Raw genomic sequence first — 25,317 nt, 5'->3', positions numbered from 1 at the left:
GTGCACGTGGAGCATGAGGCCAAGGCTATTGTTGTGACCCAGTTAAGGGGGGGGGGGGAGAGAGACAGAGAGAGAGAAAGAAAGAGAGAGACAGAGAGAGAGAGAGACAGAGAGAGAGACAGAGAGACAGAGAGAGACAGAGACAGAGAGACAGAGACAGAGACAGAGACAGAGAGAGAGACAGAGACAGAGAGAGAGACAGAGAGACAGAGAGAGACAGAGACGGAGAAAGACAGAGAGAGACAGAGAGAGAGAGACAGAGAGACAGAGAAAGAGAGGCAGACAGAGACACAGAGAGAGACACAGAGAGACAAAGAGACAGAGACAGAGATAGAGAGAGAGACAGAGACAGAGAGACAGAGCCAGAGACACAGACAGACACAGACAGATACAGACTGACAGAGATACAGAGACAGAGAGAAACAGAGACAGACACACAGAGAGACAGACAGAGAGACAGAGAATATGGGTGTATTTATTAAGTGTTTTCTATTGCTATCCTTCAGGCATTGTGCTAAGCACTGAGATTCACTGTCTTGGTCAAGGTTTTGTCCTTTGCCCTTAGATTTAGTCATGACCCCCAACCCCAGATTGAGTATAAGAGTATGGATAGTTCAGTGCAACCCATCTCTGCTACTGAGAAGAAAAATCCCTCAGTGTGTATATTCTGCTGTATTATAAGTACATAAGTATAATCCTTGTATGAAAACTGGCTCTATTATAAACAGAAGTGGTCAACCTCACTCCTCCATCCAAGTCCTTTGTCTTGCTAGTCCAGCCACAGGACAGTGAAACTCAATGCCTGGCAAATAGGAAGCACTTAATAAATGCATGCTCCCTCCTCCCCTCCCCTCCCCTCTCTTCTCCTCTTTCCTGCCCCCTCTTTCTTCTCTCTTCTATTTCTCTCTTTTCTCTCTTTTTCTCTCTCTCCATCCACCCATCATCCATCAATCTCTCTATCTACCTCTCCATCTCTCTAGCCATCTTTCTATCCATCCATCTCTCTAGTATTCATTTCTTGCATTAGAATTTCATTGAACTTAATGTCTCAGAACAATCAGGCCAAACATTGGGAGTCGGAATTCTCTTGGTCATGTACTGTGATTTTGATTTGAAGGGAATCTCCTCATGGTAGGACTTGATCTCTATTCTAGAGTTGATGCTCTTGACAATTATCATTGTCTCCACCTCAAGCCTGAAAACCAGGCCTCCTAAGTGCACATCTCTCAGTATCTGAGGAGAGGCTGGGAGCTGAAACTGTGCTCTATACACATGCACAGGTTGCCTGCTATCTGCTGAATCCTCTGTTTAGACAAGGAGCTGGGTTGATGGAACTGACTATTGTTTATTCTGAAGGCTTACCCTGAGACTCATTCTTGGTTTTAGTGAAACGTCATTTAACTCTGTTCTATTATATTGTTTGGTCATGTCTGACCCTTCATGACCCCATCTGGGGCTTTTCTGGCAAAGATACTGGAGTGGTTTGCTATTTCTTTTCCAACTTATTTGATAGATGAAGATAGAGGAAACTGAGGCAAACAGGGCTAAATTATGTGCCCAGAATCACACTGCCAGTAAGAGTCTGAGGCTAGATTTGAACTCAGGTCTTTGAATTCTGCTACTGTTTATTTGTCATTATTATCCAGTTGGGGCCAATTTGAATTGGTTCAGAACTGTATTCAGTGTCCTTCAGTTTCCTAGGATAACATCTTCCCTTTTTTTGATTTCAGTGTCGGGTGGACGTAGCCGTTTACATCTGATCGACCTGGGGAGTTGTGAAAAAGTGCTGAGCAAGAACCGGGAAGCTGGAGGTTCCCTCTGCCTGTCTCTGTCTGCCTTGGGCAATGTGATCTTGGCCTTAATCAATGGTGCAAAGCATGTGCCATACAAGTGAGTGAATGTCTATTCATACTTCATATACCTGCCAGTCTTACCATGGGTCCACAGCTCAGGTCACTCCTACCTGTAGGTCTTAGTTTTCAGCATAGTAACAGTACCTAGGTATTTTATGGATCTGTCAGTCAGTCAATAAGTATTTATCAAGCACCTACTATGTGCAATACACTGTGTTAAGTGTCATAGGTGTAAAGAGAGACATAAACAGCATAGAATTTATTATCTTTATTTTAAAGATGAGGAAACTGAGGAATCCATTGTCTTCAGGCCCACTGCACCTTCCTCTATACCAGTGGTTCCCAATATTTTTTTGTTCTTCCATCCCCTTTTAACAGCAACAAATGTGTTGAGAATCCCCAGAATAATTTAATATACTATGCAGAATATTGTTTTTTTAGATTTAGTCATTAAATGCTTTACTACAGTAAAACTTCTGCCCACAAAAGCTCCAAATTAAAATTTGTATTATGTAATTATAAAATCTAAAGTTGTATTCTACCTATAGTTATGAAAACTCTAAATATACAAAGAAAAAGCTCTAATTATGAAATAATTATGAATATTTTATGTGGGCCATTCTGTAAAAATTAAAAGAATTCAGCAAGACCTTATATGGTTACTAATATGCAAGATTGCACATTCAATTTCATTTTAATAAATTTTGGACAATCGTTAGCAGCTTAAGGTACCATTAAATTTTTTAAAATTGTTAATTCCTTGAACCTTAAACCATTGTACTCTATACATTTCTTGAGAATGCAAATTTCTCAAATTCGCGTTTCTTTTGGATAAAGCATATATGTTGTTTGTAACCAGGTAGGATCATTCAGTGGGGTAAAGTCGCATTGGAGTATATTTGCATACATATAGAACTTCTCAAAGCACATACATTTGTAAGAACTAAACACAACCTTGAAATCCATGAGCATCCTCTACTTGGCAAGGCCCCAGGTGAGACAGAAAGTGTGTCAACAGGGAGACTTGGTTAGGTGACTTACCCTTGTCATTGGCATTGGCCCCAGATGGGCTTCCTTTATTTTGCACATTCTTCCCTCCTACCAAAAGACTTAAGAAGTCAAAAGGCCTGTGTTTGGGTCTTGTCTTTGCCCCTAATTTAATTTGTGGCCTTCAGCCAAGTAAGTAAATTTGCCTTTTGTGGGCCTCAGTTTCCCCATCTGTAAAATAAGGGTTAACTAGATTCCTTCCAGGAGTAGGATTCTGACTGTCTGCTGTATGAATAGGCACTAAATGCAGATGAAGGTTTGAGCTTGAAATGTGACCCACCTTTTGGCTCTCCAGATTTTTATTTGGTTTGGTTTAGCTCAGTCTGTTGATCCCCAGGGCATTCAAAATTTGAGTGCTGCCCCCCTGTATCTACTCATTGGCAACAGCTCCTGTGAAAAAGATCTGGACATTTTAGAGGGCTATAAACAGTATATGAGCCAACAGCATGATGTGACAACCTATAAAATATTGGAGCTGTACAGTTTTCAGCTGTGTTAATGAAAGGAAGAGTCATGCCCAGGATTAGGTAGGAAGAGATTGCCTTACTGTCCCAGATGACATCTGGACTTCAGGACCAGGTCTTACCTTTTAGGGAAGACATTGATAAACTGGAGCATGTCCAGAGGAGGACAAGGAAGGTGGGGATGGGACTGAAAGGCATGCCGTGGGAGGATGGATCAAAGGAACGCAGGGATGGTTAACTTGACAAAGAAGACTTAGGGGAGATGTGATGACTGCCTTTACAGATTTGAAGGGCTGTCATGGAAAAGAGTGATTGGGTCTACTCTGTGTGGCCCCAGAAGCTAGAAGAGGGAACAGTGAGTAGGAGGGGAGATGTGCAGAGGGACAAATTCAGGTTTGATGTAAAGAAAGAAAATCCTGACACTCTAGCTGTCTAAAATGGGAATGGGATGTCTCAGGGAGGCAGTGAATTTCCCCTCTCCAGGGGTATTCAGGTAGAAGTCTGATGGTCCCTGCTTGGGAATATTGTGGAATATTACTCTTGTTCAGGTGTGGGTTGGGTTAGAAGACCTCCTTAGGCAAGTAGCGCTGTCTCTCATCTTCCCATGCCTCATGCAAATACCCTCTGAATGCTATGCAAAGTAATTTTTGAAATCTTTAGCTTATTAAAAGGCTAAGGGGGATGCAAGGAAGAAATGAGACCTTGGGAAATGTTAGGTCCACTTAAAATGTTTTATTTATTCTAAAGATGGTAGCACCTGGGATTCTGGTCTGTGTTGGCATAGCATGGGGTGGGGGGAGAAACAGGCTTTGTTACCTGCTTACTTCTTCAGTTAGTGTTAATAAATAATAATAATGTTTATATATATATACCTTACTATGTGCCAGGCACTGTGCTAAGTGCTTTACAATTATTATCCCACTTGATCCTTACAACAACCCTTGTAGGTGCTATTATGATACCCAATTTGCGGATGAGAAAACTGGCAAGCAGAGGTTAAGTGCCATCCCGGGGTCACACAACTAGGAAGTATGTAAGATCTAATTTGAATCCATGTCTTCTTAACTCCATACCTCATGCTCTATCTCACCTCCTAGCTGCCATTAAATCAGGCAGATAGTGACATGAGTCCCCTTGCTCTTATATGCTCTAGGTTAGTTCTATCTCTGGTCCAGTTTAGGCATCTATCACTTCCTAGCTTTGTGCCTGCCTTGTCTTGTTAGCTTATGGGAATGAGGCCTGAGGTGAGCATGTGAACAAGTTTTTATTTTTACTTTTGGCACTGATTCCCTTGTGTGACCTTTGGCAAATCACTCCAAGACTTCAGTTTCTCCTATCTGTAAAATGATGGGAATAATTTCTGCTCTGGTTCTCTGTATTGCGTGAATGAAAGGACCATCAGGAAGTGGAAGAGTCCTGTCTATTTGAATTTGTGCCAGTACCTTCCTTGCTCCAGGTCTCAGTTTCTCTATCTGTAAAATGATAGGAATGAACTTGATAATCTTTGAAGGGTGGGTTTTGGAGTGTGTGTGCTTTTCCAGGATAGGATATAGGTGAGTATGAGGGGTCAGCAGCCCTGAACCTTTGTTGGCTCGGAGATTGGCAGTGGGGAGGTGTAACCATCATCTCTCTCTGACTCAGGGATCTCTAAGAGCCCTTCTGAAAGTCCATGATGAGAATAGCAATAACAGCCCACATTCTTGTAATAATCTGAAGTTTATGAAGCACTTTCTTCCCAAGAAATCTATGAGGTCGGTAGGGCGAATGATTTTCTCATGGCCACATAGCTGGTGGGTGTCAGCACTGGGCCTAGAACCCAGGTCTCTTAACTCCCAAGTCTAAGACACACCATCAAGGCAGCTAAATCATATAGTGCATAGAGCACTAGACTTGGAGTCAGGAAGGCCTGAGTTCAAATCCTGATTCAGACACTTACAATCTCTATGACTCTAGCTTTTTCACAATTTCTCTGGGCCTCAGTAAAAGGACAGGTATTAGACTCGATGGTCCCTTCCGAACTCATCATGAATGCAGGTAAGTTCACAATGGGTATTGAATGTGATTAAATACATAGCAGAAGTCGAATTGGGAGGCATGAGGGCTTTGGAGAAGGAGGAGTCACTTCTAGTTGGGAAGGCCTGGGAATTGACTTTCCATATGCTCTGCAGAGACAACAAGCTGACGATGCTCCTTAGAGAGTCACTAGGCAACATCAACTGCAGGACCACCATGATCGCTCACATCTCTGACTCCCCAGCCAACTATGCAGAGACCCTCACCACAGTGCAACTTGCCTCCCGCATCCACCGAATGAGAAAGAAGAAGTCCAAGGTGCGTTTACCCCTTGAGATGGGGCTCAGCTGGGTCACAATCATCCCAACAGCAGCCATGTATCTTGCCCCTTCAGGGTTTAGAAAAACACCTTCCCATTTTAGAGGTGGGAAAACTGAGGCCTGGAGAGAGGCAGCATGATGTTGTATATAAGGCGAGTAGGAAGACCTGGGATCAAATCCTACCTCAGTTATTTAAGGGTTGGGCAGTTTACTTCTATGGGCCTCAGTTTCCTCATTTGCAGTATGAAAAGGTTGGACTTGATAGTTTCTAAGCTCTGTAGCCATGATATGATCCTTATAGCCCTTGCTTCATTTGAACCTCCCCACAAACCTGGGAAGTTGTGACTGCAAGCTTGATTCCCCCGTTTTATTATCTATTTTGTGACTTGGCCAGGGTCACACAACTAGCAAGTGTCTGAGGTCAGATTTGAACTCAGTAACTTCTGATTCCGGGACTGATTCTCTATTCTCTGTGCCACCTAGCTGCCCCTGTTATCCTTATTTTTACCAGACCTGAGATTTCGTTGGTGTAGGGGCCTCTTGGTGAGGACCCCCTTCTACTGGGGATATCTCAACCAGTTCTCAGGCTTATAACTTTAGAGACTTGTCTGGGGTCACTAACAGGTTAGATTACTTGCCCAGGGTCACATCTAGTCAGGATGTATCAGAGTTAGGACTTGAACTCAATGGGCACTGGAGCTGCAACTTGACCTTCTGATCTCCATACTCACCTAGGCCTTGTCCCAGGAAATCAGGGAACTCCTCAAGTGAATGCTCTTCTTGGAAGATACTGTATGATACCTATAGCTTTTATCTCCTGAGGCTGTAAGTGTTGAACTATCTAGCTCCATAGAAGTACCACCAGTTTTTTGGTATCTTCTCCCCATGCCCCTTAAATTCCAAACTCAGTATTGATAGTGTTGATAGTCTGTTTATGACCACAAAACACCAAATGTCAGGGCTGAAGGCACCTTGGAACATAGACTATTAAAAATAGTGCATAGAGTACCAGGCCTGGAGTCAGGAAGACTGGTCTCCTTGAGTTCAAATTTAGCTTCAGATACTTACTCTGGCCCTAGCCAGAGGCACTAGTTGTGTGACCCTGGACAAGTCATATAACCCTGTTTGCCTCAATTTCCTCATCTGTAGAATGAGCTGGAGAAGGAAATGGCAAGTCACTATGGTGTCTTTGCCAAGAAAACCCCAAATGGGATCACAAAGAGTGGGACATGATTGAAACAACTGAACAACAATGATGCCTTGTAGATCAGCCTTCCTTATTTATAGATGGGGAAACTGAAGGTGCTAGAGACCTAGGTTTGGAGGATCCTGAACTTCAGTTTGGATGGAAGTAGATTGGGAGGCAGGATAACTTACTGAGTTAATGTCAGCAAAATTGAGACTTGGACTGATGACGGCATTTTCCTTTTGTTTTAGTACGCATCCAGCTCTTCAGGAGGAGAGAGCTCCTGTGAGGAGGGTCGAGTACGGAGACCCCCACACCTGAGGCCTTTTCACCCTCGCACAGTGGCCTTGGATCCTGATCTTCCTGGCCTGGGTCTCTCCAGTGACCCTGATTATTCCTCCAGCAGTGAGCAGTCCTGTGACACTGTCATCTACGTGGGGCCCAACGGGGCTGCCCTGTCTGACCGGGAGCTCACAGACAATGAGGGTCCACCTGAGTTTGTCCCTATCATCCCATCACTCAATAGGAAGCGAGGCAAGGATGGGCTGGGTGGCCCCTGGAGCTCAGACAAGGACCACTTCAAGTGTAACACGTTTGCTGAACTGCAGGAGAGACTGGAGTGCATCGATGGGAGCGAGGAGCCCAATCGTTTTGGTGGGGGCAACTCCTCTGGGGTAGGGAATGGCAGTGGTCCAGGCAGTATGGAGGCTGGCCTGACCAAGTCAGCCAAGGAGAAACCACCTTCCCCACTGAGGGGGTGCAAGAAGCCTGCATTGCTGGAGGGAGCATCCCCCAAAAAGGGACCTGGCCTCTATTTCTCAGCAGGACCTACCCGCAATGGTGCCTGCCCAGGAAACAGCCCCTCCCAAGGCCAAGTGGATATCCCCAATCCCATGACTAGAGGTGATGGGAAAAAATCAGATGTGGTCTTGGATGGAGGGAGAGATACAGCTCTACACTCGTCGAGATCCTGCAAGCCTGATGTGACTAGGAGCACAGACTGTAGCACTACCACAGAGCCAGTTGTCAAGGACAAGGCCATGTACGGGAAACGACCTCTGCCCAGCCCAGCACCCCCACCCCCTCAACAGAAGGACCTCACGCCTCCTAGCAACATGTATTCCAAGCTGGATGACAGTGGGGTCCGGACACCTCCACTGGGAATGAATAAGCAGATGGTGAACTCTGGGGAGATGCTGCCTGCCCAGGGAGCATCTCCACCACCCTCCACCAGCACTCTGGAGGTACATAGCTTCCACTCGGCTTTTCGGGGTAAATGCTTTGACCGGGACATCCTGACGACCACAGTGACCCTACAGCAGCCGGTGGAGCTGAATGGTGAGGACGAGCTGGTGTTCACAGTGGTTGAGGAGCTGTCAATAAGTGGCATGGTAGACTCAGGCCGGCCCACAAGCATCATCAGTTTCAATAGTGACTGCTCCCTGCAGGCTCTGGCCTCAGGCTCTCGCCCAGTCAGCATCATCAGCAGCATCAACGATGAGTTTGATGCCTATACATCTCAGGCTTCTGGCGTTAACATTGACATTGTCCTGCCTTTCACTGAGGGAGCCTTTCCCTCTGGAAGCCGCCGCTCTTCCATCAGCTCCTGGCTGAGCGAGGTCAGTCTCTGCACCATGGATGGTGAGGTAGTGCCCCCTGAGGAGGTCCTCACTACATCCTCTCCTTTTGCCTGTGATCCTCCTGGGGAGAACTTCACTTTGGACTCTTCTGGTGTCACTGTCACTTTCACCCCAGGGAACCTCAAGAACTCCTTGAATGACAGTGGGCTTTGTGTCTCAGAGCTGGACAGCTTGGAGAGCACTAGCTCCAGGAAACTGTCACCAGCCATTGCCAAGAATCCTCAGTTCTTGGGATCCACCAAAGTTGCCCCTGCTCCAGGTGTCTCTAGGATCCCCAATCAACCCAGGAGATCAGGGAGGGGTGGGAATCCACAAGTGACCCATAAGATGCAAACCATCCATTCTAGTCTTCCTCGGACTCTGAGAACTACTACCTCAACCCCCAATTATATGGGTGCCATGCACCATAGCCATGAATTGCCCAGTCCAGGTGGGCTGTTTGATGACCCTTGGCTAGTGAGAGTGGATGTCCCACCGGGAACCCCCTCTTCAGACCCACTGTCCTCTCCTAGCAACCCTCCAATAGGTATTGACCCCTTAAACATGCCATGCAGAGATGCCCCAGGGTACAGGTCCCCCAAATCTCAGACAGTGTTGGCCTGTTCCCAGCGGGTGGTGGATGGATGTGAAATGTCTTGCAAGTCAACTGGGGACCATGCTAGGAAACCAGAGGTCATGACCCAAATCCCACCCCTGAGGAGAGGAGCCACCACGCTGGGTGTGATGCCTGTGACTCGAAGTGGAGATAGCATGGCTGAACCCCTGGCCAGAGGTAACCCTGACTCTACCTTGACCACCAGCAGCCTGAAAAACTCTGTGGGGAAGAAGAATGGCTCTCAGAAATCGAGTCTCTTACCCAGGCCCAGTGGGGCAGGACCCCCTGCCCCACCAGTCCGGAAATCAAGCCTGGAGCAAAAAAGTGGCATTTCTCCATCTAGAGGAGGTACTGACCCTGCAAGAGCCCTTACTTCCAAAGGAGAGGAAGAAGCAGAGCTACGACCCAGGCCAGGAGCAGGCTTGACTCCAGAGGGCCTGAAAGGCAAAGTCAGCATCAAGGGTGAGCATTCTCTGCCCAAGAGTACATCCAGCCTGAAGGCCAGAGCGGCCAAGCCTGATGTAGTGCATCGTTATGGAAGTCACATGTCTCTGGAGCGATGTGAGGGCCTAGGTTTGGGGGCAGCCAAGGCAGACAGTGGGGGCAGCAGCATTGGGAGGCAGGGACGGTCTGTGCCACGGCTGGGTGTGCCCCCTGTGGCCTCTTCTCCTGTGTCTCCCACATCGTATGTGACACCCTGCAAGGGCGGCTCCACAAAGGCGGTGGTAAATGTTAAATCCCCAGCTGGTGGAAGCAAAAGCCGGAACCTGTTGACCGGTGGGTCACGGTCTTTCAGTTCTTCTGTGAAGTCACTGAATCAGCCTCCTGCCGGGAAGAGCCCTGGTGGCGCGGCCACTGGCAAGGTGGCCCCGCGTACCGCGCCTGGGATCAACAGCAAGCCTAACCGGGGCACCATCATGGGCACCAAACAGGCGATGAGGGCTGCCAACAGCCGCGTGAATGAGCTGGCCTCTGGGAGCCCTGGCAAAGGAGGCCATTCCCGCAGCTCGGCAGACTCCGACAGCGGCAACGACAGCGGTGTGAATCTAGGCGACGAGAAGGTCCCAGTGCCAGCCCTGCCCTCGCCCTACAGCAAGATCACGGCCCCGCGGAGACCCCAGCGCTACAGCAGCGGGCACGGCAGCGACAACAGCAGCGTGCTGAGTGGGGAGCTGCCCCCGGCCATGGGCCGGACAGCGCTGTTCTACCACAGCGGCGGCAGCAGCGGCTACGAGAGCATGATCCGGGACAGCGAAGCCACAGGCAGTGCCTCGTCCACTCACGACTCCATGAGTGAAAGCGGTCTGTCGTCCCCCGGGGGCCGGATGAGGAGCCTGAAATCTCCCAAGAAGAGATCAACAGGTAAAAAAGAAACTCTTTTAAATAAAGACTTTCCCCCTTTCTCCCTTCCCAGGTTGTTGTGTTTGTCTTTCGTTCTTGAAGAAGACCATGACATCAAGATGATGACATGACTTGCAGTTGACTTTGATTTGAGTGAGGGAGGGATGTGCAAGGTCACCAGCCTCACTTTCTTCTCCTGAGCCATCCAGGTCCAGTGGCCAGATACAGATCAGGACGACTGGAAATGACCCAGGATGCAATGGGAGATCCTGGCCCTTTCAGGCTAAGGTCCTATAGCATTCTCACTTTGAATGAGATACACCTATTCAATGAATAGGCTCTTTAAGTAGTTGCTAATGGGATGTCCCCTTTAATAAAAACAAAACAAAAAAACCCATCAAACCGGATGGGGAAGACCCTCAGGGTTCACGAGTAAAAGAGAAAACTATTACTATTTATTATTTACATCCACTTTGTGCTAGATTGGGGGGTAGGGTGGGAGTCGGGGGGACTTGTCCAGTCTGAGTTCCAGAGTGAATTGGGTTTGAGGCTTGATCTTTGAGCAAGAAATGTAGCCAGTAAACCTAGAGGAAAAAAGACAGCTTTTGGGGGTGGAACACAAGGAGGAGGAGGTATTCCATATGTGAAAGGCGTGGGAGGAATGGAGCACTCTCTCTTCACTGTTCTCTGTCGGGTGGCCCAGGGAGCCTTTCACCTGGACTTTCACTGCTCACTACTTTCTGGCGCAGAGAGGAAGGAGGGTGAGTGCACCGGACTGACACCAGTGGTTTTCCCCAACCGTACAGGCCAGATATTGGGCTGAGGCAGAAACCATCCTCAGTCTATGTGCTGTATTCTAAGATTCACGTCAGCCTCGGGTACTCCCTTCCCCATCTGGGCTTAGATGGTCCTAGTCATTCTCTGCCCCTTGGTCTTTGATGTGGAGATAAGAATAGAGCCCAGAGTTGGGGGTTGTAGTTCGGGGCAGGCAACTCAGCCAAACCCCAAGTGACATACTACAAAAGCAGCATTCAACTCTACCCCTCTCTTACCTCCTCCCCATTCCTATCCTCCCCAAGGGGAACTTTATGGAGCGACTTTGGATGGTCCCCAGCATCCACTCTCAGTGAAATCCAAGAAAGCCAGCAAAAGTTGACCCAGGTTCCAGTTTTGAGGAACCGAATGAGGCTCTTAATATCAGGAGACCTGGTGCAAGTCCTGACTCTGACACTGACTTACTGTGTAACCTTTGGCAAGTAACTCATCTCTTTGAGACTCAATATTCTCATCTGTAAAATGGGCATAATAAATGCCTCACAGTGTATGAGACAGACAGGAATGTAAAGGGCTTTGTAAACTGTAATAACAGGTAAAAGCGTGCTAACTATTTTTGTTACCTGTCTTTTACAAATGAGAAGGCTGAGGATTACAGAATCATAGAACATGTTATATCAGAACTGGAAGGGACCATAGAGACCACCATCATTTGGAAAATGGGGAAACTGAGGCCAATGGAGGGGATAGTGTGAAACTATAGTAGCTAGCATTTGTATAACACTTTAAGATTTGCAAAGTACTTTACAAATATTATCTAATCTTATCCTCACAACAACACTGGGAGTTAGGTGCTATTATCATCCCCATTTTATAGGCAAGGAAACGGAGGTACACTAAGGTTAAGTGACTTTCCCAGAGTCACACTTCTTAACCTTTTTAGTCTTAGTCTTAACTTTTTCTAGTTAATTTTGAGGCTGAATTTGAACTCAGTTCTTCCTGACTCCAAGCCCATCAGTTACAGTCACCACCCAGATACTGTATTTGAAATCAGATGATCTGGGTTTTGATCTTCACTAGCTGTTTGTTGCTTGCGTGGTCTTAAGAAAGTCACCATCCCTTTCTACCTCTCAGTTTCCTCATCTGTAAAGTGGATGAGTTAGATGATTTCAAAAGTCTCTTCTAGCTAAAGATTTCATGTTTGTATAATCCTTGCCTAAAGTCATCAGATTAGTTAATGATGATTGCAGGACTTGAACCTGGATTTTTATACTTTCTGTCCAGCACTATGTTTATAGACTCACACTGCCTTTCATCAGATCCTTTTGCAACAGAAAATCTGGACAAAACTTGTTTTTTTGTGGCGGGGAGGTGCACGGAGAGGGGAAAGGAAGAGGTTGATAATATTCTCTCCAGATCCAGGTCCAAGCATGGGGTCTGAGAACTTTAGTCCAGAGATCTCTAGTGCTCTGTTATTATTAGAAAAAATACCCCCCCCCCCCCCCCCCAATGCACCATTTCTGAGAAGGGGTCATCTATACCAGTCCTTGGAAAATCCCTATCTCCTAAGGCAGGTCATTCCTCTTTGCTTCTAAGATTCTTAGGAAATTGTTCTTTTTGTTGTGTTCAGTCATTTTAGTCATGTTCGACTCTCCCTGACCCTATTTGGGGTTTCCTTGGCAAAGATACTGGAGTGGTTTTGCCATTTTCTTCTCCAACTCCTTTTACAGATGAGAAAACTGAGGCAAATAAGGTTAAGTGACTCAGCCAGGGTCACACAGCTAGTAAGTGTCTGAGGCCAGATTTGCACTCACAAAGAGGAGTCTTCCTGACTTTAGGCCCACTCTATATACACTGCACCACCTAATTATTTTTTACACCAAGCCAAATCTGCTTCCCTGAAACTTTCCGCATTACTCCTATTTCAACGCTCCGGTGCCAAACAGAACAAATCTAATTTCTCTTCCTTTATGACAGCCCTTCAGACATGTGAAGATCAGTCTCCCCTATATCTCTTCCTCTTTGTGCAAAATTTCCCTCAACCCAATTTCAGTCCATCCCTTTATGGCCTGATTGTTATGTTCTTTCCATCTTAGTTACTTTCCTCTGGTGGTGTCCTGGCTTATACTGTATCCTTCCTGTTTCCCCCCACTAGGGAGGGGAAATTGAGAGTGGGCTAGTTAAATTTCCAATGCAGAAGTCCAGCCTCAGTGAGCTAACCCTTGGTTAGTCTGGAGCTTGATGGGCAGGGCTTCCGAGTCCCTCCTGTGGGCAGGAAATAAATCAAGCTAACGTGAGCTCCCTTCCCACTTAAGCCTCCCCCACAAATCAATATTAACGGCCCTGTAAAGTTGCACACGAATTGAGGAGGGTATTACTCACTGATGGATTCGATTTTGTCTTTAGCCCCAGGAAATACTTGTGAGGTCTTTAAAGATGACAAACTATTTCTTTTCCAATAAGGGCTGTCTGTTATCGGTAAATGGGCTCTCTTATTTGTATTCTTAATGCCCAAACCTGCTAATATTTTTCCATCAATCAATTATTCAATCAACAATCATTTATTAAGCACCTACTATGTATTGGACACTATGCTAGGTGCTGCGCATACAAAGACAAAGAATGATACAATCCCAATTCTCAATGCACTCAAGTTCCAATGTGGGAGATAAGCATATGTATAAAAATATACATATACAAATAGACATATGGATACATATAATGTATGTGTGTGTATATATATGCATATACAAATGTACATGAACTAAATAAAAGGTCTTTTGAAAGAGAAGTCATCAGCAACTGGAGAGATCAAGAAAGATTTAATTGAAAGTGATGCTTCAGCTATGTCTTGAAAGAAAAGGGTGTTAGAAATGATGAGGTGGAGGTTAGGAAGTAATGTTTTGTGTGAGAAATAGAGAAAAGGCCAGTTTGGCTGGGTCATGGAGTGCTGAAGGTGGAATAACATATGATGAAGTTGGGAAGATAGTTTAGAACCAGGTTGTTAAGGATGTTCAAAGCTAAACAATTTTTATATCTTAAAATATTTTTATAACAAAAATAAATTATAAAAATAAAAAATGTGTTTTATAATATAAAAATTATTTTAAAAATATTTTATCCTGGAGGCAATAGGGGGTCACTGAAGTTTCTTGAATAGAGAAGTAATGTCATAGATCTACATTTAAGGAAAATCACAATGGCAGCAGTGTGCAAGACAGACAAGAGTAGGGAGAGCCTTGAGGTAGAGAGGCTAATTAGGTGGCAGTTACAAAAATCTAGGCCAAAGGTGGTAAGGGCCTGAAACTAAGATGGTAGCTATATTGAGTAGAAAGGAGGGGGTCAGATGACAGAAATATTGTGGAGGTCGAATTGGCAAGAATTGCCAATTGCTTGGATGTGAAAAGTCAAGGAGAACAATGAAGTTACAAACCTGAGAGACTGAAAAAATGGTGGTGCCTTTGATGGAATTAGAGACAGTTGGAAGTGCTAATGAACTGGAGGAAAAAGAGAATGAGTTCAGTTTTGGAAATGTTGCACTTGAGATGTCTCTGGGATATCCAGCTCAGAAAACACAACAGGCAATTAATGATGTGGGACTGAAGTTCAGGGAAGAGTCATTTGTGTAGAAATGATAATTAAACTTACAGAAACTGGTAAGGTAACAGAGAGAGTGGAAGGTGGAAATGAGGGGAGAGGGACAAGCATTTGGTAACTCCCACAGTTAGGAGTAATGAAATGGATGATGAGCCAGCTAAGGTGAATGGGAAAGAAGTGTTAGGGAAGAGGAAAAACAGGAGAAAGAAATATAGAAAATTCAGAGGAGCCAACATCCAGGAAGAGAGGTGGTTAATGGTGTCAAATGCAGCTGATAGATTGGGAAGGATGAGGACAGATGTGGTGATTAAGAGATAATGGTGAGATCCAGGATTTAACCATCCCTGCCTATGTCTAAGGTGGAATGAAGAAATAGGAGGGATTGGGGAGCTAAGGCATTTGAAATGAATATGGATGTTGAAGTCTTAATATAAAGCCAAGAGTTGGGAACATGAGAAAGATGGTGAGATGGCTACTGAATTGGAGGGAGAATGATGAGTAGCCTATACATAATGGCCTCCATAATCTGGATTGGGTAGAAAATTTTAAATAAATGAATTTCAAAAGAAGAGAGATTGCTGAGTGATATCAGCAAAAGGAAAGCTCTGAAAGTGACAGTGGGGACCAAGGAAGATTCTAACTCCCCTTCCAGGACCAGTGTTTTGGAGGTGTGAATAAAGGTAAAAACCAGTGTTGGTGTGTGTGTGTGTGTGTGTGTGTGTGTGTGTGTGTGTGTGTGTGTGTGTGTGTAAGGGAGTGGGGCAGGGACCAGGGGTGGAGTGGGTAGTGGTAGGTTACCAGGGTCTCAGTGAGGGCAGGAAGATGGAAGAAGTATGAAAGAAAGAGTTCTAGAATATAGAGAAATTTGTTCACTGTGGACAGGGTTGGAGTGGGACATGGGGGAAAATGGATAGGCATGAGAAAACGGGACATAAGGGGTGGGGTTAGTTTGCTGCACCTAGTCCGATTCCTTCATTTTACAAATGAGAGAACTGAGTCCTATGAAGTTAAGTGAACTCTCTAGGGTTACACAGTAAGCATCACAGATAGGGTTGAATCTATGTCCTCTGACCCAGAGTTAGCAGCTCTTCTATCATAGAAATGAATTGAAACTTTTCAGGTGGTTTAATTCATTTGGGATGTGGGATGGGAGGGGGTAAGAAAAAAAGAAAAAAATTTACATGATAATTTTTTTGTAAATTTGAAAGGGATAGCAAATTGTACATAGGAGATTTGCAGTTTCATGTGCAATTGTTATTTTTTATTAGGCTATGTTATGGAAATGTTTGTTTTATTCTATAAATTAAAAATAAAAAAAGAAATGAACTGAAGCATGAAACCAATGCAAGTGGACTTCTAATTACTGTTACTTATCACCATTTCTAAACAGTCCACGTTCCGCTCTTAGCTGAGGAGGAAAATGTGCATGGATGTACGTGTATGCCTTTGCCTGGCAGACAGCAGGATGCCAGCTTTGGTAGCATCCCTGACGGGACTGGGGGATGTTGATTGTGTACTTGCAGGTCTGCAGCGGCGGCGCCTGGTTCCGACTCCGCTGCCTGATGCTGCAGCCCTGGGCAGGAAGCCCAGCGCTGCCGGTCAGTGGGTAGACCTGCCCCCTCTGCCTGGCACTTTGAAGGAGCCTTTTGAGATCAAAGTGTATGAAATTGACGACGTGGAGCGCCTGCAGAGGCACCGGCGGGAGGAGCCCGAGGTCAGCCCCCCCCTCTCGTGCAGCCCCCCGCGCCCCCACCCCTTCATAACCCCTTTGGTCCAGGTCCCTGAGGGAGGAAGGAGTTCAGTTGGAAATGGTCATGCGATTAGAGCTCCTGGCATGATTAATTTTTACTGTTTTGCATGTTTAGGTGCCCTGAACAGAGAAACATCATTATAGGCTACAATTAATTGTGTTTAACCTGACGGAGAACATGAGTAGAGAATGTGCTTACACTCACTATTAGGATGCGATCTGCGCAGAGCCTTGTTTGTTCAGAACCTTTTAAGACCCCCTTAATAGCTTCCCTCCAGAGCAAGGTCATTCACCCTTAGTTATGGCACCTTCACTCGTGGGGAGGGGGCGGGGGCTATTATTGGGAAATCATTCAGCCCAATGCCTGCTTCCTTCTGATGGAGTTTTTCCTTTTTCCCTCTCTCTTTTTTCCCTCTAGCCTTTCCAAGATGTGGAAAAGGTAAATAGCATGTTCCCCTCACACGGATGTAGGTAGCGTTCCTCAAGGATTGTAGAATGTCAGAATCTCAGTTAGAAGAAACCTTAGGGATGACCTATAGGGATACCTTCCTGGAGAACTCAGCCTCATCATTTTTTATTCACTCGTTTCCTTCCCTTCCTTCCCCTTCCTCCTTCCTCTCTTCCTTCTTCCTTCTACTTTTATCTATCTCTTTATTTATTTGATTTGTGCATTTATTTGTTATCCATCATTTACTTATTCATTCATTTATGTATTCTATCTCTCAGAGGAAACAACCCCACAGGAAGGGAAAGGGTTTTGCCTAAGGTGACCCAAGTCTGCTACTAGCATTTATATATTATGTGTCAGGAACTGTTCTGAGAACTGTGCTAATAGTATTTCTTTTGGTCCTCTCAACCTTGTGAGATAGGAGCATTATTATCCCTGTTATTGCAGTTGAAGAAATTAAGGCAAACAGAGATTAAGTGACTTGCCCAGGGTCACACAGCTAGTAAGTGTCTGAGGCAGGATTTGAACTCAGGTCTTCCTGACTCTGGGCCTAGCACTCTATCCATTGCTCCTCCAACTGTCTAATGTAATGGAGAACCAAGCCTGTTGGAATTTGAATCTGGAGACTTAGGCTTGAACTGTGAGTCTCACTGCTTTTTAACTTGTGTTACTCTGGGCAGGTCTCTTCCTCTCTGTGGATGGCCCTGGGTTTTCTCACCTATAAAATGATGAGACAGGACCAAATGATCTTTAGATTCCCTTCTTTTAATTCTCTCCCTTGCCTGGGAGTGATGGCTGCAGCCTGAATCCAGATGTCTGGGAATTCTCTCTGTTTTCCAAAGGGCCTGATGTATTTTAATGCCAAGCTGAAGGTCCTGGAAAGGAGACATCAGAGAATCAAGGAGATGGAAGCCAAGCATGAAGTCCTGAAGGAGGAGCTAGAGGAGACCAAGAGCCGGCTGATGATGGATCCAAATAAGTGGAGAGAAGAATGTAAGTGTGCTGGCTCAGCATCCCTCTGATGCTTGGCCCCCTGTATCCTGAAGCTTCGTAAATCTTAGTGGCTGTAGACACAAAAACAACGCCCACATTCCGGGGTCTTTCTTGCATGGTTGTCCTAGCTCCCTGAGTGTGGGAAGAGTCTGATAGTAGAAATGGACAGAGAAGTTTAAACTCTTGCATTGGTGAGCATAGTCTGGATCCCACCACAGGAAAACATTCCTATTAGCCTTTCTTCTCAGAGTGGGGGTCAATGGAAATGTGGCTCTAGGGTGTATTGGCACTGCCAGCCCTCCCCTCTATGTGCTGAGGGCTTCTGAGTAAGGACCATCATCACTATCTGCAACCTGGAGGAAGTTTCAGAGGATTAGAGCATTTAGAGATAACTTTGTCAAATCTCTTTATTTTACAGGAGGGGAAACTGAGACCTGGGGGGGGGAAGTGATTTGTTCAAGGGCCAGGGCTGCAGTGGGGAACCTGTGGCCTCAAGGCCACATACGGCCTTCTAGGTCCTTGGGTATGACCTTTGACTGGGTTCAAGTTTTACAGAACAAATCCTTTATTAGTATTTGAGGTTTGTGAAATTTGTGAAGTTAGCATTCAGTCAAAGGACTGCCCTTGAAGACCTAGAGGGCCACATGTGACTTCAAGACCTCAGGTTCTCCACCTCTGATCCACCCCTCATGGATGATTGTCATATAAAAGGATGAAGGGAAGGACCAGGGCCTGGGCTGTTCATTATTAGTCCCTGAATAGTAACAGCATTTCAGATTTTAAAGTCCTTTGAGGTTTACAAAGGACTTTCCTTCTAGCATCTTTTGTCAGGTATCTAGTACACATTCTCTTCTTCCATTTACAGAGGAAGAGATTGAGGCCTAGATTGGTACTATAACTTGCCCTTGGTCATACATTTGGAGCCAAAGGACCCTGGTTTAAATCCAGGTTCTGCCACTTAATATCTGCATGACTTTGAGCAAGACACAACTTTTCTGGGCCTGTTTTCTCACCTGAGAAATGAATTATACAGAGGTTGTGAGCTACAGAGGTGATGGGAGGGACCTCATTGACTAAATCACAGATGGTACAAGTGTTGAAGGAGTCTGTTCTTGGATATTTACTTATATGACACATCAATCAATCAGTTAATACACATTTTTTATCTCTTACTATGTGGCAGATACTCTACTAAGTACTGGGGACAAAAAGATAAATGGCTAGATAAATGGAGGGATGGCTAGATAGATGATAGAAGATTTATCAAGTGGTTATTATGTGCTAGGCTCAATATGAGACTACAAATAAAAGCTTGTTAGTCATTCCTTGCCCTCAATTAGAGTTACTTTCTAATGGGGGAAGACACATAGTGGAGTGTTGGAAAGCAAAGGTTGGAGGGGAGAACAAAGAGGTTATCCACAACAAGGCATGGTGAGGGGATGATACTGAAGAAAGTGGTATGGAGGCTTGATTCTTTACAAGATGGTGCAAAGAGATTCACCTATCAAAGCTGGTAGAGTCAGTCCAAGTTTCCAGTGGGTGTGGAGATGGTCTCAAGGGTGAAGACGCCGTAGGAAGAAATACAAAAACATAGTCATTGCCTTTAGACATGTTGTGCAACATGCAAATAACTATGTGCATATGAAATGTATACTGTTAATGAAAGTAGTCTCAGGGAAGTGGGAGGGTAGGGCAGGCCCAATTGGGAAGGGCCTTCTGCAATAAATGGGACTGAAGAAAGTCAGGGAAGCTGGGAGGCAGGGACAAGGAGGAAGAAAGTTCCAGGAATCAGGTACAGGTGAGGAAAACAATGGGAGTTAGTTGGGAGATGGAAGAGCCTAGAGTGTGTATTGAATATAGGGATGACAAGATCAATTTGACAGCTGAGTAGAGGATGGATTGTAGTGGAGGCAGGGAGGGCACCTGGAGACCCAATGTTCTGACCCTCATTATACACTTGGTTTGCAGTTGAGGTAGACCCAGAGCTGGATAAAGAGTCTGAAGAATACTTGGAGGCTCTCGAACAAGCTACAGAGGACCTCGAGCACTGTGTGAATGTGTGCAAAGCCCACGTCATGATCGTCACCTGCTTTGACATTGGCGTGCCAGACGTCCAGGAAGTAGAAGTTTGAGAGCAGACCAGAATGGACAGGATGGTACAGGAATGGGATGGGAAATGGATGAGACAAGGGAAGGGACAAAAAACAGAATCCAGGGCGATGCCTGGTTGTGCCAAGGTTGCAACGCCACAAGGAAGTGACAAGGGGAACAGGAATGTAGAGGTGAAAGGAACAGTAGGGTGGGAAAGTGTGAGGGAGGGAGGGGATGGATGTGGGCAAGGAACTGGAATGTTTCACAATCAACGTGGTGCCTCATTCAAGACCAAACTGTACAGAGAGTGAGAATGAACCATGCCTGACTGATGGACAAATGGACGGACGGACGGACAGACAGGAACTGAGGATGAAGAACACCAACAGACATTCCCCTAGCAACGCCAAGTGCCTTTCATGTTAATTGGGTTTTTTTTCTCCCTTTGGTGCTAGAAGTTTGGAAGCCAGCAGCCCAGGCATCAGCTGTTTTCCTATAGAACCTTTAATATTGTATCATATATTTCTGACCCCATGGAAAAACCTTAGTAATGAGAGCAATAAGCACATGACTGTTTCCTACTGGCCTTGCCTTCTGGTTCCCTAGAAAAGTGGTTTGATGTAGCAAAACTTAAATGGCCAGAAAACTGATTTGGGGTTCGGATCCAAAACATTTTTATGGGTGTTTCTGTCTTTTCATTTCCTCCTCAGAGCAGGACTAAGATTGGCTTTTGTTTCTGGTTGATTTTTTTTTTTTAAACTAAAAGTTTCCTGCCATCCTTACCTGATGCCTCATTGTGGTGTGGAGGTGATCCCTAGGCTTTTGAAGCCTGCGTGTGAAGAGCTAGCCAAACTAGAAAAGCTTGGAGTAACAGCCTCCATGGTAGTGTGGGGGCTGAAGACAAGACTGGTGAAAGCCAGGGCTCATCACCAGAGGGTTAGCCAGCAGAGGATGGAATATTTTTTTTGGGGGGGGGGGGTGCACAGCAACTCATAAAGACTGTCTACTAAAATTGTGAGAGAGGTTGGGAACTGTGCTGTTGGAGGACCTACGTGGATGAAAATAAATGTGAGAACTGAAGTATATTTGGGGCCAAGGGGGACTGTTAACCACGGAATGAACTCATCTGTGGGTGAATTAACCTCATTTTCTATAAACCTATTCTTCCCCTTTGGGGAAAGTAGTGGCCAAGGGCTTAGCAAAAAGCACCAAAAGCCTTCTTCAATGGCAGGAACAAAGCCTCCAATTTCTTACCAAAATAAACCAGCAAAAAAAAAAAAAGTTGGGGGGAAGAGTTTTGTAAATGTTTCATTAGGTTCATATTTTTCTATCGTTTTGATCATAAAGCCAATATTTGCATCAAAAACTTTGGAGTCAAAAAAATCAACCTTTACCCAGTTTTTGTAAAGATGAGTGAATGCTCAGGACATGAGTGGGGTGGACGGCTGCATGGGTTTGTGCTGAGGATGGAGGGGGGAAGGGGGGAAGTGGGAGGGAAAGAGGCTGGCCCAGAGGTCCCCAAGTGGAGGGCCCTTGGGTCAATCAGTTGTTGCCAAATGAAGAAAAAAGGAAAAAGAAAACAAACTTTTCCAAGGATTGAATACTGTATGTAAGGTCCCATTTCATACGAATCATATTTTCTGACCATTTTGATTTATAGGGGTTTTATGAGCCTTTGTATAAATGTGTATGATAACATGGCATCCCCACTTTTACTTGTGAATAAAAGATACATCTATTGTTAATGTTTCTTTTTAATGATTTTTTTTTTGCTTTCAAAAACTAACAAAAACTTGTGTTTATATGGTGCTTCCTTTTCAGACAGTTAATTAAGAAATATTTATTTCATGTGTTCTGTATGCAGGGAACTGAGAATATAAGGATAAAAATGAGATGGTTCCTGCTCTCAAGGGGTTTACATTCTATGAGGAAACAATGACTACTATGGGGAGAGGGAGAGACAGAGAAAGGGGGGAGAGACAGAGAGACAGACAGAGAGGTAGAGAGAGAGAAAGAGAGAGAGAGAGAAAGAGAGAGAGAGGGTTCTGAGAGGTGACTTAGACCTGTCTCTGCCCTCAAGGAATTTGCATTGCAGTAGATGGGAGGGGAGAAACAAACCCAGGACACAATTATCCACATAATAAAAGGCAGAATATGGTCTGTGCTCTCTGTATGGAGCAGAAAATAACCACTTTCTAGAAGTTCAGAGGAGGGTATATTAGCTTCTAGCTCTGTGGCACTTCAAGGTTTACTTTTTAAACACTTTGCTCAAAACACTTTTGTTTTGGTAAAAACACATTTTCCTCAAAACACATGTTATTAGCCCTTTTATCTATATGTGGACATTGAGACTCAGAAATGTTTAGTGACTCTTCCAAGCTCAAAAGGCTTAAATATTAAAATTAAGTTATTAAATATTAAAATATCAGAGCTAGGTTTTGAACTTGGGTTTCCTAACATCCTTGTGCCTCAGTTTCATCTATAAAATGAGAGACTTGAACTGGGTGGCCTCTGAGGATTCTGCCATCCAGTGAATATATCCGGGTCTCTTTCCACTGTCCAGGTCTTACCTCACAAGAATGTAGACATGGAACAACAGCCACAGGGTCCCTGAATCCTGAAAGAGGACAATGAAATGAAGTAACAGCAACTTTGTCTCCCATCACAATCATTTGGGACCTTAGTTTCCTCATGAGTGAAATGAGGAGGTTGGACCAGAGAACTTCTAACATCCCTTTCAATTTTAATTCTGATCCTCAGCTATAGAATTTGAACCCTTAACAGGGTCCTTTAACGAGGACCTTCCAGGTGTCTCTTCAGTACATTCTCCATTTTGGTCAGAAGGGGTGTGTGTGTGTGTGTGTGTGTGTGTGTGTGTGTGTGTGTGTGTGTGTGTGTGTGTGTGTGTGTGTGTTGGGGTGATGGTGGGGTGATTAAGAAAGCTCTGGTCAAATGCAGATTTTAAGAACAAAGACCAATTTTATCTCTCTGGAGTGTAATGATTAATTACCCCATGACATAAAGCTCCGATGGTGATCTGCATTTCACCCAGAAGGAAACTGGAAATTGATTTGCTTAGCTAGATTCTGAAGTAGAATTCAAATTCATATCTTTCTGCCAGAGCTGAAAAAGACAAGAGTATCATGGCAAAATTATGCCATTGTTTTGGTTTTGTTGTCAAACATTCAGCCTATATTGGGAGGTCTGGCCTGGCTGCTTTAAATCCCCACTGCCTCTTTGTCTCTGGATGGAGAAGTCCAGCACTAATCATTTTGCCACACATATGACATCTTTCTAGCATGTTATAGAATTGTATAGAAGGTGAAGAAAGAGGAGACCTGGGTCCTACCCTGGAGATAGATAGAAGGGGAAGGGTAGGAAGGGAGGCACCAGAGATTGGATTTGAGCTCTAAATTAAGGAGCTCAGTCCAAGCACACAAGAGTAGACTGGAGCCCTGCTGTGAGGGTAGAAGATGGAGAAAGATCATATCCAGGAGTCAGGCATACACATACCACCTAGGGGATGTGACATTTGGGTTGGGTTTTTAAAAATAGGTGAGATTTCAGCAGGAAAAGATTAGGAATGACATTCCACGTGAAAAGGCATTTCACAAAGGTACTGAAAAGCGCAGAGACCTAGTTCCAAAGCCTAGACTATAGAAAGGAGGAGCATTGGTAAATTGTTACAGGTAGGGTGGAGCCAGATTGATGAAGGTCTGAAAGTTGGGCTAAGGGTCTGAATTTACCTCCGGAGAAAAAGAGACACACTAGGCTTTTGAGGAAGGTTGTGCTGTGATCAGTTCCATTTGACAGAAATTAGTGAGTGAAAATATTTGTTGTTGATTGCTAAACTCACAACAAAAGAGAGGGTAGAATCATTGGTGACAGTGGTTACAAACAGGAACCTGGGTGAATAGTGATGTCACAGAAGGAGGTCTGGGGAGACAATGAAGGAGCTCTTTCCTCATCTATGAATTAAGCAGGTTGGATCAAATGACCTGTCAAGATTCTCTTCAGGTTTAAATCTATGATCTAGACCAACAGTTCTCAAACTTTTTGGCCTCAGGATCCTTTTACACTCTTAAAAATTATTGAGGACCTCAAAGAGCTTCTATTTATATGGGTAATGTTTATTGTAATAGAACTGAAAACTGAAAGAATTTTTAAACATCTCTTCGTTTAAAAATTACAATGACAAATCTATTACATGTAAACATAAGTAACATATTTTAATGAAAATATATTTTCCAAGCAAAAAATTTAATAAGAAGAGGGGCATTGTTTTAGATATTTTTGTAAATCCCTTTAATTTCTGGTTTAATGCTGAATTCTCCAATTTGCTTCTGCATTGTCTGTTGCATTGGTCTGATCAGCTACAGTTGGACACATTGAAACTTGACTCTAGCCTAGTGATGTCATTTTGGTTGTCTTTGAGAATGAAGGACAACAGCCAACCAACCAGTCTATTGTGATATGCTCTTTTGGTTGAAGTATTTGAAAAAAATCCAGTCTCACAAAGATATGTAGTTGGAAAATCATGTCTTAGGCAAATCATGTCTTAGTATCGTTATGAAAATAGTTCAGAACTCATGGGCCTCCAGGGGTCTGTGGACTACATTTCCATCTAGATGCTCTCTCTGCAGTTGGAGATAAGAGTCTGGTGTTTGGGACAGAGTTTATGAACCAAAGTCAAGTTCATAAGCCTGTAGAATAAAGACTTTATCCTTTATCTTTTTTAGAAAATGAGGGCAATCTCAAGTCAAGTCAAAGTCAAGTCTTTAATTCTCTCTGATATTTCAAAGATCATAAGCATCCATCCACTCAACAATGACACAGAATCATTAAATCTTATTAGACATCACTTGGCCCAACTCTCCCTTTTTACATATTAGGAAACTGAGGTATGGAGCTATTAGGTGACTTATCCAAGCTTACACAGATGACTAGTTCTTCTAAGTATCTCACTGAAGATACTTAAATGCTAGCTTATTGTCCCTCACTTATCTTGGTATTGTAGGAGTGTATGTAGAAGAACTGGAGGGGAGAGATGGGGAGGCTTAGTTGTCCAGTGAAGTGGATTCAATGAGAGGGATGAAAAGGCATAGTGGTGGGATGGATAGGATACTTAGAGACCTAAATTCAAATGATGAAAACTAACACTCATAAAATGCTTTAAAGCTCACAAAGCAGTTTTTATTGAGTTTC

The 25,317-nt window shown here is 44.5% G+C and overlaps 1 protein-coding gene across 3 annotated transcripts in view; it reads left to right on the top strand.

Annotated features, from left to right (window-relative positions):
• The window catches only part of KIF26A (kinesin family member 26A), a 165,099-nt gene extending 143,242 nt beyond the window's left edge, over positions 1 to 21,857 (top strand). For 2 of the 3 annotated variants that reach the window (XM_072630067.1, XM_072630069.1), the window contains 7 exons: positions 1,731 to 1,890; positions 5,533 to 5,695; positions 7,135 to 10,480; positions 16,354 to 16,544; positions 16,999 to 17,019; positions 17,871 to 18,021; positions 19,990 to 21,857. In XM_072630067.1, the coding sequence (XP_072486168.1) occupies positions 1,731 to 1,890; positions 5,533 to 5,695; positions 7,135 to 10,480; positions 16,354 to 16,544; positions 16,999 to 17,019; positions 17,871 to 18,021; positions 19,990 to 20,153 (4,196 nt within the window). In that variant the 3' untranslated portion in view covers positions 20,154 to 21,857. The remainder of the gene's footprint in view (positions 1 to 1,730; positions 1,891 to 5,532; positions 5,696 to 7,134; positions 10,481 to 16,353; positions 16,545 to 16,998; positions 17,020 to 17,870; positions 18,022 to 19,989) is intronic. The other variant, XM_072630068.1, reaches the window with a different exon arrangement.
• The last annotated feature ends 3,460 nt before the right edge of the window (positions 21,858 to 25,317 follow it).

This window comes from Notamacropus eugenii, chromosome 1 (genome assembly GCF_028372415.1).
Source record: "Notamacropus eugenii isolate mMacEug1 chromosome 1, mMacEug1.pri_v2, whole genome shotgun sequence".
Taxonomy (NCBI): Eukaryota; Metazoa; Chordata; class Mammalia; order Diprotodontia; family Macropodidae; genus Notamacropus; species Notamacropus eugenii.
This window is presented reverse-complemented; position numbering and strand designations above follow the sequence as displayed.